Source organism: Mustela nivalis (assembly GCF_964662115.1).
Source record: "Mustela nivalis genome assembly, chromosome: 12".
Lineage (NCBI taxonomy): Eukaryota > Metazoa > Chordata > Mammalia > Carnivora > Mustelidae > Mustela > Mustela nivalis.
The window spans coordinates 97,850,960-97,867,373 of NC_139031.1; the positions used below are offsets into that span (position 1 = coordinate 97,850,960).

Here is a 16,414-nt window from a genome sequence, read left to right on the forward strand (position 1 = left end):
GAAGGGCCGAGGGTCTTGCAGGAGGCTGTTTTCCTCATTTAAAATATGAGGAAAGGGTGAGTTACATTTAGGTAGAGAGCCAATAATATAATTTAGACCTCAATGTTGATTTTGGTTTAAATGATCCAACTTGGCTGCTTACACAGGTTAAATTAATTTGATCACTGTAATTCTATCAGTTAAATGGCTGCTATGTAAATCAAGCATCTATGAATAAGATGAAAAATAGATTTGAGGCAGTGCTTTAGATAATACAGTCCACAGGATCTGCTAGACTGTGTTTGAACCAGAATTAAGTAGATTAAAAGTCCACACTGGCTAAATTCGCTCACAAACCATATTTAACTCGCTGAAATTGAGTAACTAGCTGAATCCATAAAACCTAGGCCCAGCTATATGTTGAAAGGGCTTTTCGGTGCACCCCTGGCCACATTAGGGTGCATTTGTGGTTGTCAGGAGCTTTGTAATTGAAGAGACATAAAGCATTGCCAGAGTTGTAAGCTCTTGTCTCTGATGATTTCTTGAGATTTCAGAAAGCTGCTAGGGGAGCAGCTATCTGCATAGACAACCAAAGGTTTGAGAAGTTGCTGGAAGACTAGCTTCTGTTGGTCAAAATAACACATATCCTAGAAGAGAGGAGAGTCCCTTCTCCTAAGGAACACCGCTGCCCCTGTAGCCTACCACAGGTGCATTCATTTCAGCCTTGGAGGGCCCTAGACACAGCAACTGAGGAGGAAGGCCCCTCCCAAGTTATCTCCATCGCTCGCGGCGGGCCATGTCTCCCTTTCCTCATGTGTTAAGTGGGAACTATGGTATAAACCTCATCAAGTTTGAGAATTAAATGAAACCATGTACAGAGAGCTCGACATTGATCAAGCCCTCAATAAATGATAACTGGCTGCTATATTAATATTGTTGCATATGCTTTTTTATTATTCTGATTATTATTAGGAGCAATGAGGTGCTGAGAGTAAGTGGTCTATACCACCTAGCTCCGCGGTGGTGAGTATTTTCCTCACTGGGTGTGTGTAGGTGAGGGGTTGAAGAAGGTAGACTGAGTCTTCTTCATTCCTGGCTTATGTTTTATCATGTATAATTTCAGAACTTTCTTTTTTACTTCTGTCACAGTGCCATTAATTGATGATAAATTCTCCCCCATATAACCGTACTGAATATATTAGCCACCAGCTGTCTTGCCCAAGGTTGTAACTAGATCCTTACTGTAAAGTGTAATAAAATTCCAAAGGACTGCTAAGAATTTGAACTGTTTGGCCTGAATAAACAGCCCATATTTGGAAATCACAATTATGCTCGCTGGCTAAACTTAATTAAATTCAAGCTTTCCAAAAAGACCCTCAGAACTTTTACAGTCATAAAATGACCATAGATACATCTGAAAACATAAGCAAGTGAAAACAGTTAAAAGCCTTAAAAAGAAAAAAACAAAATGGATTTAAAACCCAATAAGCCCCAGCTTGTTTGCTGAGTGAGCTGTGTACAAAATATCTCTGAACCTTAAGAGCCTAATTTATAAAACATCTTAACACATAAGGGCCATTTCCAGCATTAAGAGACATGATATATTTTAAATATCTAACAGAGGTAACCTGGCAAAGAGTTAGCTCAGCAATGGTTGGTTCCTTCCTCTTTACCTACAGGATTTTAAAGTATATTATTAAATAGCTATGATTTAAAAGGGTAATAAAGGAATACAAATATGGATAGAGGTGAAAGAAAATGAACCTGGAAATTATGTAAAATAATATGATATCTGATAAGCTAAAAAATAAGAATTAAGGAAGGATTTAATTAATAAATGACAAGAAGAAATATTCTAATTTATGATATATATACAAATGAACTCAAATTAATTAAAGAGCTAGGCAGAAAAGAAAAATCAGAGAAAGATTAGCATAAAATCAGGGGCCCTGAGGCTTTGAAGATTTAGAGTTACAAAATATACAAGTGAAAAGAACATTTTACTATAAGTAATTTAAAACATTTGTTTACCTAAATCATATTTAAGTGAAAAGTGATACAGCAGACAAGGAAATATGTGTGTCTAATACGTGGGAAAAGAAGAAAATAATCTTAGTTTTACATATGCTATGATTATGTAATCCATTCCAATGACTTAGAGATGCCATAATAAACTTAAATCAATTCTCTATTTGATAGCAAAACTGAAGTAGAAAATATTTGGGGCTTAATATATAACTTTCAATAGTAACAAGAACAAAAAGTATAAAATATCTAGTTTTTTAAAAAATAATCGCAAGCAGTCTAAATAAATATGAAGACCATTAGAACACTTTGTTCAGAGGGTTTAGGTTTGAATAAATGAATGAATGTGGATGTTTTAGGATGGACAATTCCAATTTTAAATGTGTCAGGTTTTTCAAAAATATTTATAGATTTGATACAGTCACAGTCAAAACCCTAGTCTTTTTGTTAAAACTTGACACATATAATCTTGGCGAAGGGTTATAGAATCAACGTGTATCATCAAGGTTAGAGACTCGGGCATTTTGCTATATGCTTACTTGCACGGTGAATTAGTACTTTCCTTCTGGAGGAACATTTATCTGGAAAGATCGGTCACAGGGCTTTAGACTGTGTGTGACCCACACATACCTGAGGTAATGTTCCTGGGAGGAAATTCCAGAAAGATCAGTAGTGAAACAAGCCCCAGCGCATGAGTGGAGATGCTCTTCCACAGAGGCCTTCCCGAAACAGCAAATAGACAAACGTAAGGGACCTACCTAATGAATATGTTAAAAAAAAATTTTTAAGTTTTTTTTTTTGCTTTTTTGTTTGTTTGTTTGTTTTTTCTGACAGAGAAACAGCAAGAGCAGGAACACAACCAGGGGGAGTGGAAGAGAGAGAAGTAGGCTCCCCACTCAGCAGGGAGCCCCATGTGGGGCTCAATCCCAGAACCCAGAACCAAAGGTAGATGCTTAAGGACAGAGCCACCCAGGTGCCCCAGTATGTTAAAATATTAAAATCATGCAGCGAATATTATGCAGGTTCTAAAATCAAGTTTTAATGAAATTAGGTAAGATTCAATACAGAATACGTGAAAAATAGAGGATACAAAACATTAAAGTAAAAAATATAGTATACAATATCTCAGGTTAAATCAACCTGAGACACTTGTGTTGAAAACTGATAAAGATATGAAAATGTACATCAAACGTCAAGATGTTATGATTTTTCATTTTTCATTATTTGATTATTTGGGGTCTATAATTAACATTTATACAATGATAATTCATTGCTTTTGTTATATGGAAAAAAACCATTATTTAAAATTTCCCAGATTTAAAGATAGGTTAATAAGAAGGCTGCCTGAGTAGCTCAGTCAGTTAAGCATCTGACTCTTGATTTTGACTCAGGTCATGATCTCGGGGTTGTCAGACCAAGCCCCGCCTTGGTGTCAGGCTCCACGGTCAGTGGGAAGTCTGCTTGGGTTTCTCTCTCTCTATTTCACTCTGCCCTCCCCCACCACATACTCTCTTTCTCTAAAAATAAGTAAATCTTAAAAAAAAAAAAAAAAGACCAATGACAGCTCATGAGAGAGAAAACAAACTAATGAAAAATAAAATATGTTCAACAAATTTAAAAAGACAAAGTAAAATAATGGGTGTGATTGTGGAGATCGTGACAAATTAAAAATATATGCACGTGCACATGTATGTACACATGTGCACATTTTCATATACATGTACGTGTGTGTGCATATATATACAGTAAATGTACTGCTATGAAAGTGGTGTACTCAGAAATTGCTAATGGCATTGAAATTAAGAACACTGTGTTATTTACTGGAAGCTGGATGGAGAATCTGACCATCAAATTATTCTTTTTGTTTTTCTAAATATAATAAGTGTGATCTTGACAACCTTATTTTGATTAAACTAATCGAGCACATGTAAAGTCCATAAATTAAATATCATGCAATCATTTTTCCTTTTACTAGTATGACTCATTCAGCCCCGGATTCAGAGGGAGTGCAAAGCTGTGAGCAATGGTGCAGTCATTGGTACTGTCAAGGAAAATTAGTACCCTGGAAGATTTATAAAAGATAGTTATGTTTTATTTAATATGTCTTTTAAAAAGTCTGAGAGAGCATTTTTGCATGAACTTAGAATCCTATATGCATTAAAAAAAAAAAAAACCAATATAGGTTAAACTCTTAGTGCTGGAATTAAAGCAAGTTATAAAACTAAGAGTTAGGATTCCTCATTCCACAAAGCTGATAACTGTGGGACCATTGGAAAGATAAAAAGTAAGAAATTATGTGAAGCACTTTTGCCACCTTCACAGACACGAGCATTTTAATAAAGATGAAGTAATGCCATCACGCTTCATGTTAAAGTAGAAGGGTCTGAAACATTGTGAAATGAGCGGAGCCTAGTATGGGACTGATTTCTTTCTTGTGTTATTTATATGTTTTATTTTACAGACACATTCTTAGCAGCATCTCCTTCAGCCATCTGGAACACGTTTGAGTTTTAATTTTTCTGATTAAATAAATTTATTAATTTTCTCATTTCTCTTAGCATTGTAAATGGTTAATTTGAAAATACAACATTTAGGGAGCAAGGCATAGAAACACAACTACTAAATAGGAAAAAAAAACCTTGAGAATGTAAAAACTTGATTTCAAACAACCTGAAAATATAAGTATTTTGAAGATACGAGCTATGTCTTGATATTTTTGGTGTTCTTGTGGTGTCTAATGTTGTGTTCAGCATATAATTAGGGTTAAATAGATGCTTAAGGATTGGTGATGATGTTTTGGTTTATGTATGGTACAAACCACTTAGGAAAATACCACTGCTCAGAAGATACATGAATTCTAATGTAATTCAGTCAGTCTCTAACAAAACAACCCCAGACAGCTAAGTATTAATGGAGAATACACTTGGGTCACCCTTCATTGCATACCATGACAACAATAATAATATTCATTTATTTAAAATTATATTTAATATCACATTATGTTTAGGAAGTTTGATGAGCAGTCTGGGGCAACTATGTACTTTTATTGTATCTGCATGTCTGGATGAAAAGATATGGATTAAAAAAAATATATATATATGTATTGTGTCAGCACTGTTAATTACTTAATTCTGCTGGCTAAGGTCATTTCTGTTATGAAGTTCATTTATAAAACATTCTAATTTAGATAATTTTGAGATAGCAAAATTAAGGGAAAAGGTACAAGTATTGGCGCAAATTTGGAAAATGTATGGGTAAAGCCTTAAAACATTTTTTTTATGTTAAAATAACTGTGTTTTCTGAAGCTATACAGTTGGTGTTTTTCTATATCCTGTTGGAATTAGGTCCTCAACTCATTTTTTCCTCAAAAACAAACACTGCTGAACAATTAAAATTATTTTTTTTTAAATGTAGGCACATTACTATATGAATTCTGTTGCTGTCTTTCCTTTTCAACTTACGTATGAAGACCAGTGAAAATTGAAATCGCTGATTTGCAACTTTTTTCCTTCTCTTTCCTTTACTTCTGTGTCTTTATGCTGAGTGTCTCAGTTTGCCATGTCTCTAAAAATGGGAGATGCGTTTCTTTCTTTGATGAGGGATTCTTCTCTGTTAATGTTGAAGAGGGACATCTATGACACAGTGCAGCAAGACTGTAGATGGAAAGAGATCCTCTGCTTCTCCAACTAGTGAGTGACGGCTCAAATAGGAAAATACAGCTCGCTTCCCTCTCCGCTCAGCAACCAGTAATTCTCGCCCTGGTGCAGTTCCCATGAACGTTCTCACTGGTGAGTGTCCCCACTCAGGGCTCACTGGTCCAGCCTGCTATGGGGACACAGGCATCCCACATTGACCCAGTTGTCCTCCTTATTCCCTCCACTCCCCACACTGAATGTGCTTATTTAAGCCCTTTGAGAAATTTGGCATTGCTGGACAATACCGTCAGGGCATGTGTAGTCCCTAACAGGGAATTTGTGACCGTTCCAACAAGATGTGGATTAATATCTACCTTTGCATTATGAATAAAGACAATGCCAATTAATAATGTAAACACACATGCAGAAGGCATCGTTAAAATCCACGAGTAAATAGTTGCAAAGACCCGAGCAGCATTTATTTATGTGCTGCTGCATGTGGTGCTAATAATAAATCATTCTTACCCATGCATTAAAGAAGTTATTAAATGTTTGCGGTATTAGAAACTTCACTCTCTGGAAACATTCTGTTTTCCACTAATTTATATTGGTCTCCATTCCATTTTGTCAAAGCAGCTCATATTATCGAAGATTTCCAACAGGCAGAATTGAGAGTCTAGGGTTTGCAGGCATGAAGAATCTCCAGAGGAAATTGTGAAGCATGTTGTTAGCTTGTAAACTGAAACCGGACTGGTTTTGAATTTCAGCAGCACCTCCTACTAGCTGGGTAAACTTGAACATATCGCAGGTTTAACAGCTTCGGCTCCTTAATTTGGAAAACGAGTCTAGTAACTTCATGAGACCACAATCAGAGGTAAAGAAATAATAAGTGTTCACGAAATATTTGCTCAAGCTGTGTGCACCAAGATCGGTCTTACTTGGATGACTGTCACAATGAGCATGTTTTTTGAGACACACAATGGCCTTAGGTGGGAGGGGCCATCAATTTTCCTGTTCCTTCTCAGGTCACTGTAGAAGGTAGAAACCCTGATATCCTGCCACAGCTCGAGTCTGGAAAATTCTGTGGTGAATGGTGTATCAGCCATGCACCTTGGCAATTAGACTTTGTGCACATGGACAACTGCACTTTTTTTTCTTCCCCCTTACAATAAGAGGCCTCATGACTTGAACAGAGGTGTAAATTTGCTGATGGAAAGCAAAGAGAAAAGGAAATTTATATAGCTGCTGCCAGCATGCCAGGGCACAATAAAATAGGCAATTTATGTATTAGGTCAAAATGAAGCAACCTTCTTTTAAAAAATGGATTTCTGGAAGAAATTGGCACTGGATCCCTAGGAATTCTAATAAAAAGATATTCTTTTCAAAAAATTATAAGATAAAATCATCCTATTATTTGACCTTTCCCCTTCAGTAGTGATTTAGTATGTGCACACCTGAATAAAAATTACATTAAAAGCTAGCTCAAGTTTTCCCACATAGCCATTCTCATTTCTTAAAGCTGACATCCTTAATAAAAGAGAAGTATGTCAAAAGGTCTGTCTGTTCCTAGAGATGTAATGGACATGCCATTCTTTATATACGTGGCCTCGTTACAGACAAAATTATTTGACTGTTGCTTCTTTTATTATCAGAGCGTTTCCAGTTTTGGGTTTGTTCAGATGATAAGCCTCACTAATACTTTTATAAAATAGAGACACTGGAGTGAGACTGTGGAGACCCAGCAGGAGAGAAATTGTTTTCTTTCTCTTTTCTTGTTCCTTTTGACTCCACTAGTTCCTCAAACAGGAAAAAAGAAGCGAATTATACCCAAATTTATAGACCCTGCGTTAATTGTTTCTCGTATCTAAGCCAGTGAAAAGTTGTACTCACACAGGAGATTTACCTATCAGAAAATATTCACAGCCACGAGAAAGCAGATACTGGAAGAGCTGGTATAGTGTAGGTAGGATAAATTGTCCAGATAGTCGTCTAAATGCTCCACTTAGTTCTTTGAATTCGATACCCATATCCTCTTTTGATGCTTTTTCCGGGTAGACCAGAGCTCCAGTGGTCTTTCTCACTCCATCACTACGTTGAGGTCGTGCTATAAAACAATCCACTTTCTTAGTCCTAGGCTATCAAATTGAATAGAAAGCTTGGAAAAAAAGTTCTTAGAAGAGGACATATAGGAAGGATGGTGGAGCGACCTTCTACTCAAATATTTAAATGAATTTGGATGAACTTATGTTCGACTATGATATGAAAAGTCTATGGTATGAAAATTTCAAAATATTATGATGTCATACAACATTTGGTACACCGTCTAGAGCAGAACAAACTTTATGTCTTATAAATGTTTAGGAAAAAAAAGTCTGATGATTTTGTATCGCATATTTATCAACTCAGAGTTGGGGAAAAGAAATTTTAGATCTTTTTTTTTTTCTTTTTTCTCTGAAGCATGTTATAGCCAGTGCGTTTTCTCTGAAAACATTAGTGTACGTTCAAATAATAGCTTCATGTCTTGATTTAACAGATGCGGAGACAATGGAGCATGGTCGTTTGCCTCAGGGAATTTTATTTTACAAAGCCTGTCCTTATTCTAAGTTGATCTGACTTGCATTTCTTCACTTTACTACCTGTTCCCAGGTAACTAGGGTGAGTTACTCCATGTCACTGAGTTACATTTTCCTGATCTATGCATCTACTGAACGGAACTGTGGAGCGGATGAACTAAGACAATGTATGCAAATTACCGAGTACATCTTCCTGCCACACAGGAGATGCCCGGTGTGTCTTAGTCATTTTGGAAATTGATGTGAACGAGAGGGTTGCTACGTTGTTAAACAAGCCCAGTGTCTTCCAGCCTCGTGACCGTGGGCGCTGGGAAGCAATGGCAGTGCAGATGGAACCGTTTCAAAAGGAAGGTCGTAAAAGGGAACTAAGTTCTTCTAACCTGCAGACAGATGAGAGGGGCAAGGCGGACTTCGCAGTCTGGGAAGTGGTGTTGAGTGAAATGAGGCAGGGAGATGCAGGACTGAGCTGTCCGAGACAGTGGCTCTAGCGATGTGGGATAACTACGGCCCATCTCCCCTGGGCTGCGCAGGATGCCACGGTCTCACTCCTGTTCTCTGATTGCTTTTTGTTTGTTCGTTTGCTTGTTGGTTTGTTTAAAGCAACAGATGGAATTTTTTGTTCTTCTTTGAAATAATAGTGATAGCAAAGATAAAAATGTTTGAGGCTTTTTCCTTTTCCTTTTTCTTCTTTCATATTTCTCCTTAGCCAAACTCTATTTTATCACAGTCAGCCTCTTGAGAAACGCTTGCGTTTCCACATCTCCGTGAAGGGGCTGTGACACTGGCTGTTGCATCAGGTATAAGAAGAGCGGAAAGCTGGAAGCTAAGTTTCTGCAGTCCTTAGACTTCTAAGAAGATTATTAGACTTCTCCATTTGCAAAATGGAGAAAATACCTTTCCTGTGTTACAAAGGCTTGGGGAATTACACCTGGGAGAGCACTGTGGAAATCTTTAAGCATAAAAACAAATGAAAGTCATCATTATTAAACAGAAGTCAAAGGACATCCTGAAATGGCGTTCTGAGTCCGAGAGAAATGTCTAGGTTCTGTTAGGCTGCTCTTCGTCTGGGCACGCTATCTGTACATTTTCTTCACATAATTTAGATAATAGTATCCATCTTCTTCATAGGAGATTTTCTGTAAGGGGCAAAAGTTGTAAAACTCTCAAGGCATTGTCAAAGACATTGAGAGCCATTAAAAAATTGCTCGAGTTTTGTCCTTTGCCTTTAAGGGAGCATACAGTGTAATCAGTGAGATAAGCTATGGATGTAATGAATTACAAGTCAATGTAGGCTGTGTTAAGGCCATTGGAGACTGGCTGGGGTGAACACACAAAACGGATGCAGGTTATTTGAGGGGAAGAGTTGCTTAAATTCGTGGTCCTATTAGGGAACAACAGGTCACCCTGCCTGGCCTGGGCAGAAGACAAAAGAAACCAAATAAAGCAAAATAGGCAAGCTAACACAATGTCTGCCATACTAATATGAAAAAAATTACACAAACAGTTTATGCTCAATTTAGGAAATGTAGAACAAAGTGTTTCTTATTTGAGATCTTAGAAATGAGAGGCAGCAGAAGAAATTGGAACTCAGAGCTCCCAGCTTCAGTCCTGGTTCTCATTATTTCACAAAAGTAACATGTTTCTATCAGTAAAGATAAGAATGAAGTATGATGAGTGACCAAAGTTTGACTAAAAAAAGAAAAAAAAAACAACTTTCTATAGAGTATAATAACATGTTTGATAATAATGTAATATTCAGAATGGTGTATATCTGAATGGAAAGGCCTATGATGAATATTTGTTAAAAGAACACAGGGCAAATGACAGCATTTCAGAGTCTTGTTTGCAAAGATACAGGAGTCCCTGTTTCTTCATTCAAGACCTAAAACAGAAAGTAGAGAAAAACAATCAGTGATTTGATGATAAAATTGCCTTAGAATCTAATGTATTGGGGGGGGGGAAGCTTTATAATGGTCCTGACAGAAATACATCTCATTTAATAGAATATGCTAGGAAATGCATGGACCTAGAGTGGATGAATGATTACCAGAAAAAAAAAAAAAGTGCTATATCACAATGGCGTATTGTGTATCTGATGGCAGCTCAAAATTTTAGGAGCCTTAAAATACTCTTCACCGTATAGAATTGGGTTTCTTTCCGATTATACTGCTTATGTCAACTTTGTTTTAACTTGCACATGCTGGACATAGTATGGTTGGAAATGTTGGGTCCAAATGAAGTAACTGTTCCCTTCATATCTTTTGGGAATGAGGGGTTCAGGCAATTCCTATGAAGGGTTGATTATATGAGGAAGGGGCAGGTGGTCTATGACGGGGGCAAGTGCGAGCTAATCCCCAATGCCCACACTGAAAAGGAAACCATTATTTCACAAAGTATCTTTTTTGAAGAGTGAATCATTTTGCTTGCTTTTATTGCTCTCAGCATTTTTTAAACCTTTACTCAATATCAGACATATTTTGTGTCAAGTGCGGTTGGCTGTTCTAAGAGCCATGCAATCATTTTCTTCTCTTTTCCTTCCTCCCTGCCTCCCTTTTCTTTCTTTTTTTCTTTTTTCTTTCCTTTTCTTTTCTTCCTTCCTTCCTTTCTCTTTTCCTTTCCTTTGTTTTTGATTAAATGAATTCTGTCAAAGAATTTCTCTTCAAAAGATAATGAGATTATATATTTAATTTTGGAAAGTTCTGATGGTAGTGGTTCTACATAGATTGTGTATATTTCCCTTGCATGAACTTTGTGCTGAGAGCTGCACATAACCACTACTATCACCTTTGTATTGTTGAACATTCTTACCCGACGTGAATGAAGGTGCCCTGTAGAGACTGGTCATTAACTGCAGGGTCTTCAGCCATTAGGTATCTGTGAGGAGATATTGTGTTAAATATATGGTTCCCTACCAAACAAAGACAATCAGTTTGTTCACTACCAAACTCTGACAATCAGAGTAACCTAACCGAAAACAAAAACAAAAAACACCCAACAACCAATAACAACAACAAAGTTAATGCTAGTCATTAAATGGCCATCTTAGAACCCCCAAATGTTTATTCTGCAGTGATGTTTTGAGAGCTTGTGTTTTTGCCTCTATTTTTATCATTTGGCAATGTGGACCTGAATATGACTTAGGGGAAATATTCAGAAGATTGAATTTCCATACCTTTAACCCCTTCAACTTGTTTCAATCTATCTCCAATTTAAAAAAAAAAAAAAAAAAAGAAGAAGAAGAGGAAAAGAAGAAAGAAAAAAAAAAGACCCCTCCCAAAAAAGAAATTCTTTGAGCTTCATCACATATTTGTTTTCTTACAAATAAAGGTATTTAATATATAAGTAATAGCTAGAAGCTTACTGAATAAAATGTATGATGAAGAAAATGCAAGAATACAATTTAGTTCTCTCCCTTACAGTGTCCTCAAGCTCTCTCAAAAATTTCCAACTCTTGATAGCACTCAGTTTTCCTTAGATTTTAAGATAAACACTTGAGGGATGCCTGGGTGGCTCAGTGGGTTGAACCTCTGACTTCGGCTCAGGTCATGATCTCTGGGTCCTGTGATTGAGCCCCACATCGGGCTCTCTGCTCAGTGGGGAGCCTGCTTCCCCCCCTCCCTGTCTGCTCGTGATCTCTGTCTGTCAAATAAATAAATAAAATTTTTTTAAAATAAATAAATAAGAGTAAACAATTGAGAAATATCTTTCTCTAAAACAAAATGCCCTAATGCACCCATCCCAGAACACATTCCCCCTGCCCTTGAGAAGCCTGCTGCTCTCAGTTTTGGTTATACTCCTTGGTTTTATGCTTATGCAGTAGTCAAACAGGGGATGCGTTTTCTCTGTACCAATAGAGGAATAGCCAAATGACTATAGTGAATGATCCTTAAAGAATTACTTAAAGGAAGAGCATTTGGATTTCTTCCTCTCAGTGTTCCCAACCCTGGGATGGCATTGTTTGAAAACAGACAAAACAAAACAAGACCAACTTCTGGGACTGAAATTCTTTGTATGTGTTGTTATTTGCAGTGCATGCCAAGACATTCATGTGAGCACCAGAGCCAAGCTGGCAGCTAATTAAATATATATATGTATGTGTTTAAAACAACCTAATAAGGAGCATTGGAAATCTTCAAGATGAGCGAATATCTTATAACTTCTTCCGCAGGTGCGAGGATAGCTACAAGCCATGGACTTTCTGTCCTGCTTCTTGTTTGTGGCTTTGTGAAGGGTGCTTTGCTTTAATCTAAAGTGCTGACTTTTTTCCAATATCACTTTCTCTTCTTAAAGCAAAGAGCAAATCGCCTGTAAAATCTACGGAGCGGACAGCAAAGTTGACCCTAAACTCCAAGCACCACTCTGCACCCACTGTTCTCTAATTACCTACCCAAGGAGCGCCTGCTTCCGGAAGCATAAATGAAGAGGCTATCACACGCTTTGTTCATAACATTTTCTTGGGCAAATCACTGATCTTTTATTTCAAGAAAATTAGTGTGACGTGATAGGACTTTTTCTAATAGCAAGATCTATTTTTTTTTCCTTTTCCTTCGGCTACTTAAAGCATCATCTCAATGACTGCTCAGGGGTTGGCCTGAACGTCATCGGTATAGCAAATATTTACTATGGATTTCCTACTAAAAGACACATTATCTGCAGGAAACAAACAGAAATCAAAAAGCTACAGAACACAAACTATCATCAAACAAAATCCCCAGTTTGGGGCAACAACAAAATCGTCAACACTGCGAGTCAACAAGGAGAACGTTATTTTAAATAAGACGTAATAAAAGAGGTTTTTTTTTTTTTTTAAATTTTCTCTTTTTTCTTGGATTTTTTTTTTCCTTTTTCTTGATTACAGTTCTTTTTCAATGGTGGCAAGTGCTGATTATGGCCAATCCCTGTCAATCCTGGGAGGTTTCTATAAATACATTTTGAGTGTTCTATATTTCGATGTATTTTAATTCATTTTGCAATTCCTGTATATGCAAACTTGACAAGTTCTGTAAATTGCTTATAGTACGTGTGATATAACTTCAAAGTAGATAGACTATGACCCTCATGCAAGCTGATTTTTATCATTAAATATATAAATATATACATATAGAGATCTATATGTTGGGCCACCAACCAACTTTTTTTAGATAAAGCATTTGTTTTTCATTTATAATTCATATATTGTGTGAATTTTGTAATGCCTTGTTTCACTTCCACAGGTTTGACAGCTGCAGATGGTCTCTGTTGCCCTCTGCTTCCTTCTGGAAAATGCATATTCAAAATTGTATTGGTCTCTGATAAATGAATTAATTTTGTTGTGTGTATGCTGTGTTGAAATTTGCTATGTTCCTTTATATACGGTGTTTATTGAGGTTTGAGAGTCTCTTGACTCTGAAGAATGTACACTCTCTGGTTTTGACAGCTATCCCTCTATTATTATCATCGTTATTATTTTCAAAAAGCAAGGTTGCTTCTAGAAAATTTGCCTTGGAGGTGAATGTGGAGAAGGTGAAGTGGTCACCATGATTACCCAAAGTCATGGAAGAACACTTCTTGCTGTGGCTTAAAATGCTGCTTTCTTTGACCTTTATGGATTTTTGTAGCCTTGTCACACTTGTTATTTGCTGCTAATTATATTTTAATGTCTCCTAATTAAATATTAAAATTTGGTTGTTGGCTAAATATAATATGCAAAAGATGACTGCAAATCCCCAACTAAAGAAGACAATGTGTTCAAGTTTTCACTGGTTAAGTGGATTATAATTTCAAATACTGCATTCTTATTTTTGGTTTAATGATAATTCAGATTATTTTATTTGAAAACTGTTTTCTACTCTGGCAAAGAATGATAGGCAGAAATTAATGTGTTCCAGATACACTAGAATAGATACAGATTGAGACAGAAATGACTTAAGTTTTCCTTACAGAGAGACTCTTCCATTTTCTTTCATAACAAAACCAGAAGATGATCTTTGTAGGACCAGCAGCTTATAGGCAAAGGTCCTAAACTGAAGCTTGAAGGCAATGAATACCTCTGCTTTTCAAAGGTAAATGCATTGATTTTCTGCTGTTCAATTACAAGCAGTGTGCATATTTTCATAATATCTTAACATTATCTTTGAGAAATAATGTTTCAGGCTAAAACCTTTATTGACTTCTTTTTGTCCATTTGGTTTATTATTTCAGTCTAATGAGAAAAATAAATAAAGGATTTAATTACGCTATTTTATTAACCTAGAAATTTATTTTCTTTCAAAATTTAATACTTAAAATGCATAAATTAATGTTAGATAAATATTTATTAAGTCTATCTGGCCTCTAAAGATCACATATATTCAAGCATAAATTAGCTTACTGATTCAAATTCAGTCAGGCTGGGAAAATCCACCATGGAATTTACTTTTACCCAAAGTTCAGGTCATGAGATTGGTCAACTCTAAAGCAAGACAGACGTGTATCTGTATCAATGATGTTTACCATGCTCGCTCGTAATAAAGGATATATGCTGGCTTGGGAAGAATTCTCGCTAGATTCATTGTGTCAGTGTCCAAAATAATGAAGTGTCCTTTGTCAGTGGGATTCCGAGAGTCTGGCTCACCTACCACTGTGAGAAATAACATGGCACACTCTTTCTATCTCCAAACTTGAAAAGTTAATGTGTAAACTTAAATATTGGATCAAAGCTTTAAAAAAATTAAAGAACCTGTCTAGCGTTTTTCATCTTGTATCGTGTACCTCTGGGACTACTACTCATAGGTAACCATGACTAGAAGCAAAGATTGAAAAATAAATTATATGATTTTCTCAACCTTGATTTCTAAGGTTATGAAATGTTTTTCGGAAGAGGAAGTCATAAAAAGTTGAAATTACTTACCTGAATTCAAACAAATCCTTTAGTTCTTTCTTAAAGACTTACATATTTGCTTACAAATGAAACAATGCAAATGAAAACCCTTGAGGATAAAATAAAATAACAAAAATCATCCAAAGCAGGAGCTCTTAATCTGAGTTGTAAACAAGTTTAGTGAAGTCTATGAACCCACAAAAATTATATGCATCTTCTTTATCCATTCATCGATTGATGAACATTGGGCTGTTTCCATAATTTGGCTATTGTAGATAATGCTGCTATAAACATAGGGATGTATGGATCCCTTTGAATTAGTGTTTTTGTATTCTTTGGATAAATACCTGCTAGTGCAATTGAGTCAGTGGGTATTTCTGTTTTAAACTTTTTGAGGAACCTCCATGCGCTTCTCCAGAGTAGTTGTACCAATTTGCACTCCCACCAGCAGTGCAAGAGGGCTCCTTTTTCTCCACATGCTGGCCAACACCTGGTGTTTCTTGTGTTGTTGGTTTTAGCCATTCTGACAGGTATGAGGTGGTACATGTGTATTTGTTCCATGGAGATGGTCCCTTCCATTCATTAATGCTGAAACTGATTTGATTATGATTTGTTGACTGAAAAGAAGAATGCTTAGATGTTTTTGAGCACCTAAAAGGATCTGATTATTATTTTAACTAATTTACCTTAAAGTTCTTAGAAACAAGACATGTTTAGGGAAATAGTAAATATAATTTAAGAAGTAAATGGAATTTGAGATAATACATAAACTGTAATGGTGTCTTAGAGTTAAAACTACAAGCTACAAAATACAATGCACATAATTTCAAATATGAAGACCAAATAATTTTAATTTTAAAGTTTATTTATTTATTTATTTAAGTAATCTCTACACCCCTTGTAGAACTAATGACCTTGAGTCACAGGGTCTTCTGACTGAGCCAGCCAGGTATCCCGAAATAATTTTAATTGGAGAACTGCTCATTAATAAGGGAAGCAGTCTGTCATTCAGAAAGTGCTTTAAATTTCTTTGCCCCAGTGATGGCCTAGATAAAGTCCTTTCCTGAACTGGGGGAAAGACAGACAGGAAACATCCAAAACCAAGGGAATATAAGATATTGATAAATTCTAAGGAAAAAACCTGTTAGGACAATAGAAAGGACCATGACTGGAAGTGACCAGGGAAGGCTGCTCAGAGGAGGCAACATTTAATCTTGAAGAACAAGAAGCTTGTAGCGGCGAGGATCTGGGAAAAGCTTCCAGGGAGAAGAAACAACAACTTGCACAAAACTCCAAAGGGAAGTCCATCTAAGCTGGCTCATGCATTAGAACGAGACAAGGGTATAGTGAGGGGAGTATGGCAG

General features: G+C 36.4%; 1 protein-coding gene across 3 annotated transcripts in view; it reads left to right on the forward strand.

Annotated features, from left to right (window-relative positions):
• Positions 1 to 14,931, forward strand: part of VSTM2A (V-set and transmembrane domain containing 2A) — a 28,702-nt gene extending 13,771 nt beyond the window's left edge. Inside the window, exon 5 of one of the 3 annotated variants that reach the window (XM_082692888.1) lies at positions 12,381 to 12,595. In XM_082692888.1, the coding sequence (XP_082549014.1) occupies positions 12,381 to 12,457 (77 nt within the window). In that variant the 3' untranslated portion in view covers positions 12,458 to 12,595. The other 2 variants (XM_082692889.1, XM_082692887.1) reach the window with 2 other exon arrangements.
• Positions 14,932 to 16,414: the final 1,483 nt, after the last annotated feature.